Source organism: Camarhynchus parvulus, chromosome Z, assembly GCF_901933205.1.
Source record: "Camarhynchus parvulus chromosome Z, STF_HiC, whole genome shotgun sequence".
Taxonomy (NCBI): domain Eukaryota; kingdom Metazoa; phylum Chordata; class Aves; order Passeriformes; family Thraupidae; genus Camarhynchus; species Camarhynchus parvulus.
Genome location: NC_044601.1, coordinates 15,213,871 through 15,224,282, shown reverse-complemented (window position 1 = coordinate 15,224,282; position 10,412 = coordinate 15,213,871). Strand labels below are relative to the sequence as shown.

Sequence of the window (10,412 nt, the reverse complement as noted above, 5' to 3'; positions counted from 1 at the left end):
AGCAGGACGTTAACTACATAGTTGTCAGTGCATCCTGGTGAAGGCATGAAACCCTCAGCTTTTTTTTAAAAAATTTAATTATAAGCTAGATGCTAATCAGAAAATATTCTGTATTTGTTTTCCTTAAATTTCTTCAATACATGGTAAAGACTTTTTCTATTTCCCCAAATAGTGATTTAAGCATCATACAAAGTTAAACTTCAATAGCATACAGGTATTTATGGTTTTCATATGAAAAATGTAAGGAAATTTGCTCAAAACATATGTTTATACTTGTTTTTTTTTTACCACAAACATATTTATAAACAAAAATGCTGCATCACCATAAACAGCTGAAGCTAGACTATCTACAGACAAAAATAGCAACAGATCTGATGCACTGTAAATTCAAGTCCTCAGGACAAAAAAAAAAAAAAAAAAAGAAAAGCAGAAGCAGACCTCAAGTAACAATGTTAATGCCATTTACAAAGAAAAATCTTATACAAAAACATTCAAAATTGAACATCACTTGGCGTGTAACTTTAAAAAAAAACTATAATCAAAATTAGCTGAAAGGTTCATAACTTAAGTTCTTATTTACATTACACAAAGCTCAGGTGTTAGCCTTGAACATAACTTTCAAAATACCTCCTAATGCATCCAACTCAGGCCACTTCGGCTGATTTGCTACTGCACAAACCATGCTTGATGTCTTTTCTTAAGACAAAACAATTCTTCAAACAATAGCAAGTACATCACTAAACACCTTGAGCTCTATCTGAAGGGAATTCTTTAGGAAGAACAGATTTTTTTTCCCCCATATCTCAGTGTTTTAAGTTTTCTGCTTGCTCTTATACTCTTTTTTTAAATTTTCATTTGCTTCAAAATCACAAATTAAAGTGAGCCACCTATCACTTAATAACCAGGATGATCAATGACTCCACTGATGATTACAAAAAATGAAACCAACAGTGCATCCCACTGACTTTACTTCTTAATACAAAGGTCTCAAAAGTAGTTCTACATCATAAATCTTTCTAAATTTTTTTCCCAACAATTGCAAATTTCCTGGTAAGTTTTAAAAGCTCACTAGGTGTCATACGAAGAGATTTCTCAAAGTATTCAAGTCAAAATATTTGTTCCAGGACCAGTAAAAAGTTTCTCCAAATTTTTTATTTTTTTTATAAAAATAGATGCTTTTTAAACCCACATCAAAGAGGCTCTTATCTCTTTGGCAAGGTACTGCTTTACGAAAAGTTCTCCAGTATTCTTACAATAAGCTTTTATAATGTGTTCCCACTCCCCAACCCAAATGAAGATGATGAAATAAATACTGCTTATAACTTTATAAATAAAATGTAAACTTAGACACTTTTCTTGAACAACAAAACAATATTGCATTACAATGTAAATCAAACACAAAGCAAATCAAGAAATGACAAAAAAAATAGTATTACACAAAGCCTCAATATTTACTCATATTAAAGGCAGTCATGTATAAAGAAAAAGAAATTCTTCCCTTAGCTGAAACATTTTAAAAGGTCCACCTTCTTCAAAGAAGGCAATAGAATACGCATTGTGACAGGTAAAAACCCTGTACCTCTTGTCAATACTCAAACACAAAAGATAGTTAAGAAGTTCTAATTCAAATAGTAGCAATAAAAAAATCTCACATATTCTTAGGATGCTAAGTAGTCATTTTATCCCCATTTCCACACTGGCATACAACAAAGGCATTTACTAATGCATAAAGATTCCTGTAAATCGCCTTTGTTGTATAGTTTTCATGTATTAATGCACTGAGAATAACTTGTTAGGCTTTGTGCGTTTTGTTTGTTTTGAAGGAGACCTGCAGTACTCTGTCACCAAGGCGGTATCCGTTCAGGCTGGCTATTGCCATAGCTGCCTCATCATAGTTTGTCATAGTCACAAATCCAAAACCTTTGCACTTGTTGGTGTTAAAGTCACGGATGACCTTCACATTGGTCACTGCTCCGAAGGGTCCAAACATTTTCCAGAGGATACTCTCATCAGCATCAGGGGCCAAGTTGTACACAAAAATGCACCACCCAGTTCCTGCATGTCCAGGGATATTAATTCCGGCCAAACTGGTCATTCCATCAATGGTCATTGGAGGAAACCTACTAAAGAATGAGGGAAAGCAAAACAGAATCATTGTTTAGCTGCTCACACAAAACCCCAGCAAAGAAATGTCAAAATAAAAGAAGAGAATGATACAGAGCTTTTCACAGAATGAACATGTTGCTCAGACTAGAAAGATAAGATCAAAAATATTTTTTGCCCCCTAACTGCGCAAATACTACGTAAAAAAATTATACACAAGTAGGGAGAACACTGTTAGGTATGTCTGAAATGATGTAACAGAAAATCAAAAGGAAAGCATGCTATAAAACCAGTGAGGATTAGCAAGTCATTTGAAACAGGAATTCCATGGAACTGCTACAAAAGGCTTGACTATTTCATGCAAAATGCATCAAAATGAGCAATCTCAGCTGAAGTCTCAACATGCAAAAATCCAACATAAGTCTTACTGAAAAGTAAGAATTTGCAAAATACTTCAAAATAATTTGGTTGTTATGAACCAACTAATCCTTTATTACCTCTTTACTCCATAAGCTATGTTGAGCAGATTGTCCAACCTGCAAAACATTTAGCAACATGTTCAGTCTTCAGACTTACCCACCTTTTAAGATTAAGGAAACTTAGCATATTACTGTCACATCCATTACACTGTACCAAACCTCATGCAATGTTAAAGTACCACCACTGAAAGAGCCACGGCACCTTACTACACATGATAGTGAAGACAAAACAGATATTCTTCGTGGAGATGCTTATTGGGAAATAGGTAGAAGCATCTACCATCTAAACCCCACGCTGCTACAATTCTTGTAGCAAATCATAAGAAGTTCATTTTATGAAGTCTACCATGGCCACAAATTTAGCCTATACCACATACTGTTACCATAACGTTACAGTCAGTGACCACATCAGACAAGTTTTCCACATTACTAACCTGGTTGAGAAGAAAACTTTTACTAAGGTTTCTGACATGTTTGCTGACATGACTATGAAGACAGATGCAGTATTTTGGATCACTAGCAACTATTGTAACATAAACTCCAAAAAAAGATTTTTCATGTTCCTACTTCTGACAATTCCAGAATGTTGGGAGGCAAAAGGCTGATTTGGCTGAGCAGGGCTAAGGCAGAAAAAGTAAGTGTAAGGACAGTGGAAGCAAAATCAGGTAGATATGGAAAGAATACAGAGCTATTGCTTGCCACTGGAGGGAAAAAATTTGTGTGGCCAAAGCCCAACAGGAGTTGAAGCTTGCCAGCAATGTGGGGGACAACAAATTTTTAAAAATGTCACTCTCAAAGAGCAGTCCAAAAATAACATCAGCCTGTTACAGAATGAAAATGGACACCCCACAAACAGGGACACAAACAAGGCAGAGAAGTTTAAGTCTTTCTTTGCCTTCATCTTTAATGCTGATGATGGGCTAAGAGGGTCCCAGTGTCTTGGGCTGTGAGAATGGTGAACAACCCTGAACTTGTGTGGGATCTCCTGTTCCAAGTGAGTCCCTACAAGTTTATGGCACTGGATGTGATTCATCCAAGAATGCTCAAAGAACTGGCCAATGTCTTTGTGAGGTCTCTTTCAATGACTTTTTTCATGATCTTGGGAATGTGGTGTTGACTCGAAGCTAGCTAACACTACCTCAATTTTCAGTAAGGGCAAGAAGGATGACCCTGGAAACTACAGGCCCATCAAGTCTCACTTCAGTGCCTGTTAACATTATGGAGATTATTCTGGGAAGTATTGAAAAACACAATCACAGCCAGCGTGGCTTCAAGAGGGCAAAGTCCTGCTTGTCAAACTTAAATTTCCTTTTATGACAGGATAACCCACCTAGGTGACCCAAGGGAAGTCAGCTGATGCAATGTTTTTGGATTTCAGTAAAGCCTTTGATACTGCCTCTCCCAGGATCCCTCTGGACAAAATGTGCAGCACACAGCTGGATAAATGTATCATGGGATGGGGTGAGCAACTGGCTCAGGCACAAAGGGTTAGAGTGAATGGGGTGACACCTGACTGGTAACTGACACTACTGGGATTTCACAGGGATTCATTTTAGGCTCAGTGCTCTTTAGCATTTTCATAAATGACTTGGATGCAGGACTTAAAGAACATATACTAAATAAATTTGCCAATGACACTAAGTTGGGAGGACCTGTTGACTCCCCTTAAGGCAGAGGGACTCTGCAGAGACACCTTCACAAATGAGAGGGCTGGGCAATCACCAACTAGATGACATTTAAAAAGGCCAGGTGTTAGACTCTGCATCTGAGATGGGGCGAACCAGGATGTACAGAGAGACTGGGGAGTGGGACACTGAAAATTATGGCAAAGGACCCGGGGCTTCAGGTCAACAGAAAGCTGAACACGAGTCAGCAGTGCCCTGGTACCCAAGGAAGGCCCCCATGTTCTGGGGGGCATCAGGCACAGCATCACAGCCGGGCAAGGGAGGGGATTGTCCTGCTCTGCTCTGCTCTGGGGCAGCCTCACCTCAAGTGCTGGGGGCAGTTCTGGGTGCCACAATGTAAGAAAGATATAAAGCCATTAGAGGGTTCAAAGGAGGGCCAAGAAAATAGTGAAGGGTCTGAAGGGGAAACTGTACAAGGAGCAGGTGAGGTCACCTGGCTTGTTCAGCCTGGGGAGCCTGAAAGGTGGCTGGCCTCTTCACACTCTACATTTCCTTGTGAGGGGAAGAGGAGGGGCAGGCACTGATCTCTTCTCTGCGGTGACACTGTCAGGACCTGAGGGAATGCCCTGAATTTGTGTCATGGGAGTTTAAGTTAGATATTAGGAAAAGGTTCTTCACCCAGAGAGGGTGGCTGGACACTGGAATAGGATTCCTAGGAAAGTGGTCATGTCACCAAGCCTGCCAGGATTCAGGAATTGTTTGGACAATGCCCTCAGGCAATGGTGTGACTTTTGGTCCTGTGCAGGGCCAGGAGCTGAACTCAATGATCCTTGTGGGTGCCTTCCAATGCAGGATATTCTATGATGCTATGATTTTACAGGATGAAGTGTTTCTATAATATACACACACATATATATTATTTTCAAGATTTCTCCATGTGGTTCTTGCCTCACCTTCCCCCAATTACAGAATGCCACCACAACTCTAAACTCCTTCAAATAATCTAGCAAATATCTGAAATATGCAGTGCATACCACTCTTATTGCTCTTATGCCTGCTTCCTTCAAGAAATGTTCACCCTGAAGAAGCTCTTAATTTCTTTCTGACAAATCCCAGATACATGAAGAAGTCTCATTAAAGATCAAGACTCAATAAAATACAAGCTTAGGTAAAAAATGTACTCTTCATTTAGTTTTCCAGAGAGCACTGACTCTGCTGTGAGCTGCGTTTGCAGAATACACTGACAAGAAACTACTAAACTCCTAAAAGAGCAGAAAAAGGGAATTAAAAAATACCTGACTACTGGCAGTAGACAGTGTGGATGACTGAGGTCTACTGTCACTGACATGAGTGGTGGAGAGCAAGGTGAAGAGTTCTAGAAACACCACCACTTATAGCTCCTTGTTACAAGGGCTGTCAGATGAGGACTTCATACAGTAATGGTATCACTTGTATGATTTTTCAGTTACCTTGAAGACTTGAAAATACTCTGGAAATATTCTCAGAGACTTTCACTGGAAAATTTTTAAAGACACTTTAAGTTATACATCTTATAGAAACTGAGGAACAATTATATAGATCTGCTTTTCAAAGTCTAGCCTAAGTTTTCACTTAATAAGAAAAAAAAGGAAGCATTGTATTGATCCTGTCACTTTTATTATTAAAGTTGAAGAAGTTTTCAGGCCTCTGTCAGCTATTAACAGAGATGGGGCAACCACATCAGGTCATTGCCAGAGTATGTTGAATAAGCTTGTGACACAAACCCCATGATCTTATTTCACACAATGCACTTGAGTCCATCTTGCAATTTCTGCCCCCAGACTTTGTCTATAGAATAATGGCAAGTCTACTTTTAAGCAATATTCAGAACACTGTTGTAAGCTATCCCTTTTATTACCTAGGAAATAGTAAGAAGAGCCACAAAAAAGTAAATAAAACTTGTTATCCCCTCTCCCACAGCAGAACACCTACTCCTCACACCTGTGAGATGCAGCAGATAACACCAAAAAGCTGAATAAAAGAAAAAAATTCAAAAATTCTAACAGAAGAGCAGGCCATGAACTCTTGAATATTTAGTATAAGCAAGCCTAGCCAATGCAGTGCATTTGAAATTTGGTATATTCTCTTTGAAGCAAGCTGTCAATTCTTTTTTTTTTCCTTGAAAAAAGATAGAGATACTCTTTGTGTGTATTACTATTTAACACAACCCAGTCACACTGTTCAGGGGCAGAGAGAGGGAAGAAAAGATCACCAAAAAAAATCCAAGGTACTCATGGATGTAGATAGTACAGTGTTTGTTTCACTTTGTTCTCACCATCAGTTCTTTTCAATACACTAAACAGCACAGGGAACTATATAGCAATAGTTTCAACAGGATGGGAATGTAAGCCCCCAAAAAGCACATGCAAAAAATATGTCAGCAATCTTCATTATGAAAAGTTGTAACAAGAAAAGACAAAGTATGGCATGGAGAACATAGACACCTAAACAGGAAAAAACCTGAAAGCCAGAATGCAGAGGAAAAATGTAGGGTTAGATGAAGAGGAAGCTGGCTGTGGCATGCCATATGGCTAAGAAAAAAACACTGTATCTCCTAGGTCAATATTAACTGAACCAACTTGCACATTAATCAAGAATAACCTAGGAAATGAAAAGTAATCTTTGAAAAAAAATTTAAGTGACTGAGTACAGAGAGATGTCACCTTAGTTTAACTAAGCATGCTTATTAGACACCGAAATGCTATCAACAGGATGGCATGCATTTTGGTTTTAGCTGTACTGTTTTAGCTGTACATAGCTGAAGTTCAACATTCACACGTTTCCTTCCCACACGGAAGTCAGACAAGCAGGAATGCACAGGAGTGGAGGCAATCAAACAGGCCTTTGGGAACATGCAAGTTTCAGAATACTTGTGCACATTATTTGACTTACCTAAAACGTTGAGCTTGCTGAGCTAGAGGGGCGGGATACCTTCTGTTTGGAGAATGGTACAGCTGGGAAAGAATGGCCTGATTGGTTTTTTGGCTGGGATTGTTAGCAAACTTTACAGTGATGGGCTCTGTGCCACCTGGAGGTTTCTGGCCATTCAAGCCCTTGATAGCTTCTTCTGCTTCAATTCGCTTGTCAAACCGGATAAACCCCACGCCCCGTGACACCCCTGCACAAGGTGAAAAAAACACACAGTAATGAATTCACAGACTCCAGAATATTGGATATTAACTTTTATTTGTGTGGCCAGTTGCTGGTTGAATGCTGTGAACACATGATAACTTTGAACTTAACAGAACTGATTTCTTGCATAAAGTAAGAATTTTCTACTGTAATTTTGATTTAAATTTTTAATTTAACTGATGTAAGACACATTTGTGTAAAGAGCTTGTGACTTTGAGGGAAAACAGTGGAAACAAATTTAGTGAGCCAAAGTAGAATTCGGAAACAAAGCCATTTTGTTGGATGGAGATGAACCCAAACCAGCTGCACTGTTACCTCTGGTCAGCTCATGCTATTCTGCAGTACCTAAAGTGACAAAAAGTCTGCAAATAGCTTAGTTCTCTGCTCTCTAGCAGTAAAAAGATGGCTTTTGCTTTCCTGCAGTATCCCCTGAAGCTCTCTTTAGAGCAAATATGCTCAGAGGATGATGATGTGCACATACTAGATTGCAATAATGGGAATTATGGCCATGTTTTACCAGTCACTGGTGACCTCTGAGTAAAATACTTCGTTTCAGTCAATCACCATACATCACTAGGTGTTACTTTTAAAGGAAACTTTTCTTGATATAGAAAAGTCAAAGGCAACATGCAAAGGAATCCAAAAGTGTTTATGGAAGGTCTTAGGAACATCATGCATCAAAAATTCCAAGTGTCTTAGACATAAACACATTGAGCTACATTGCATACTTGAACCAAGTAACATTAAAGCTACTAACAGCCAACATTAGTTAGATCAGTGTTTTGTTGTAATATTTCAAGTGCCATTTAGAGCCCTTTCACATTTTGGTTCATGAATAACCAGATGAGTTAAACATTTGTCCTCAACTGAGAAAGACATTAATGACAAGAAATGCATTCTCTTCATAAACAATGATTTAAGCCATCAAAAGTGACAAGGAACAGGCATAAGAAAGCTTTAAAGAGGCAAATGTCACAGCTTCAACTTTGCATTTTTTTTCTGTCAGTTTGTGTCACAACCTTATTATTCATACCATTCTGAGCCTACTTCTTCCAAATTACTAAAAAGAAGGAGGCAAGAAAGCTTAAGCTTTAAAACAATCTATATGCCAGAAAGGATGCTGCCAATAGGAGGATTTATAAATATGAATAGGATTTTAACACATATTAGAAGTTCAATTATATTTACTTACTGGTCCATTTGTTAAATGCCACCTATTTCTATGTATGAATATAGAGGAACCTATTGTGAACAGCTATTTATTGCACACAGACTAGGAATCTGTCCCACAAATCTGCTATATCTACAAGCCAGTATTTGGCCTTTAGCTTTCCTTTCCAGGCCTCTCTACACTCTCAACAACTCAACCTTTTAAAATACTCTCTAAGTATTATGTGTCAACATTGAGATTTCTTTTAACTTAGTGGAAGTCAAAGGAATACACAGAAGTTCCTCTAAAGGTCAGCCAAGACTCAAATGCTGGCAAGTGCAAACTTTTCAAAATAAGACAATTAAGAAACCTAATGACCTTCTACAGCTGAAAGCTGTTGACCACCCAAGAGGATATGCAGCTTTGAAAAGGTACAACTATTAAAAAAAAAATCAAACCCAGTTTATTCAGGGAATAATTTTGTGAGTAAATGACTTAATCTGTCCCAGCCCTTAATGCTCTGGAAGGGGGAGAGCTTGGAGAGCTCTCCAAACCTGCTTCTTTGTATGTTATTCAATGCTTGTCATGTACTTGGCTTTTCATTCAATTGCTTATTTCTGCCAGAAACCTCACACCAGGTGATTCAGAAAACTGTAAACATGCTCAAGATCAGCCATCTGAGATAGCAAAAATCCACAGACATTACTATCCTGAGTCTGAAGAGTAACCACAAAGTGCCACTGACAACCACTACTTGATTGACACACATATTGTAATTATGCCAATGACCTGCTACATCTTATACTTTATGGCATGGGTAATCACAGAACTTACCTGCTCCTGAGGAACTCAAAGTTCATGTGTGTGCCCAAATTTAATGAGTTAGCCTTGAAAACAGTCTGGGGCTTCTGTAATCCTAGCCTCAGAGAACCAGCTGTGCATTTCTGCATACCATTTTCTTTTTAGGAAAAAAAAGTTTAATAGCATTTTGTAAGGCACTGGAAACTATTTTCATAGTTTCACAGCAGCTTGGAAAGGAAGATTATGGAAGCTGTAAATTTATTACAAGTCATCAAACAAGCTTCAGACCTGCACCTTCAGGGTGGAAATGACTCAAGCTGGCTCAGTACACTACACAGTCTATTTTTGTCCATGCATGTTTATGAACAACTCCAGGAGAAAAAAGCATTTTCTGGCCTACATACACCTTTTATACATTATAGAGACAAGACTACTGAAAGGTGAAATATCTCAAACTGCGAGTCCATGAAAGGCCATGCAAAACTGCCTACTTACCAGTGACTTGGTCAACCAGAATACGAGAAGTAATAATACGTCCATATTGGGAAAAGAGCTGTTCCAGTTCTTTCTGGGTCATTGTTTTTGGAAGTCCACTAACATACAAATTTGCATCTCTGATAGAAGCTGAACTTGGTCGTGCATAAGAAACCTTAGGAAAAAAAACATAAAAAATCCTAGAAAACAAACACTTTAAAACCAGCTGAAACAGGACAGTGTTATCTGTTCTGAGACATAAAAACATCTCCAACAGCAGACAGAACAGTTACTTTGCAAAGCCAGTTCAGTGGGTTTTTTTGTTTGGTTTTGGGGTTTTTTTTTGGGAGCTAGCTGCCAAAACATGGAAGGAATGCAACTTAGACTACAGAGGAGCAGCTGATTACATGAATGCATATATAAAAAGTACTTGCAAATAAATGAGAAAAAGCTAGGTACATATTCCAGCAGATCTTAGAGGAGAAAGTGTATGACTAAAGCGACAAATTTAAGAAGTTCTAAGAATGCCCCATGTTCCATGAAGTCTCATTAAAAAGCAGTAAAACATATCAGGAATTAAGATTTCAGTGTGATATGTAGGCCAAAGGC

The 10,412-nt window shown here is 38.4% G+C and overlaps 1 protein-coding gene across 9 annotated transcripts in view; it reads right to left on the bottom strand.

Annotated features, from left to right (window-relative positions):
* Nucleotides 1-1,163: 1,163 nt before the first annotated feature.
* Nucleotides 1,164-10,412, bottom strand: part of ELAVL2 (ELAV like RNA binding protein 2) — a 94,799-nt gene continuing 85,550 nt past the window's right edge. For 7 of the 9 annotated variants that reach the window (XM_030969535.1, XM_030969529.1, XM_030969530.1 and 4 more), the window contains 4 exons: nt 9,825-9,978; nt 7,139-7,364; nt 2,601-2,639; nt 1,164-2,123 (listed from right to left, as the gene is read on the bottom strand). In XM_030969535.1, coding sequence (XP_030825395.1) covers nt 1,793-2,123; nt 2,601-2,639; nt 7,139-7,364; nt 9,825-9,978 — 750 coding nt within the window. In that variant the 3' untranslated portion in view covers nt 1,164-1,792. The remainder of the gene's footprint in view (nt 2,124-2,600; nt 2,640-7,138; nt 7,365-9,824; nt 9,979-10,412) is intronic. The other 2 variants (XM_030969531.1, XM_030969532.1) reach the window with 2 other exon arrangements.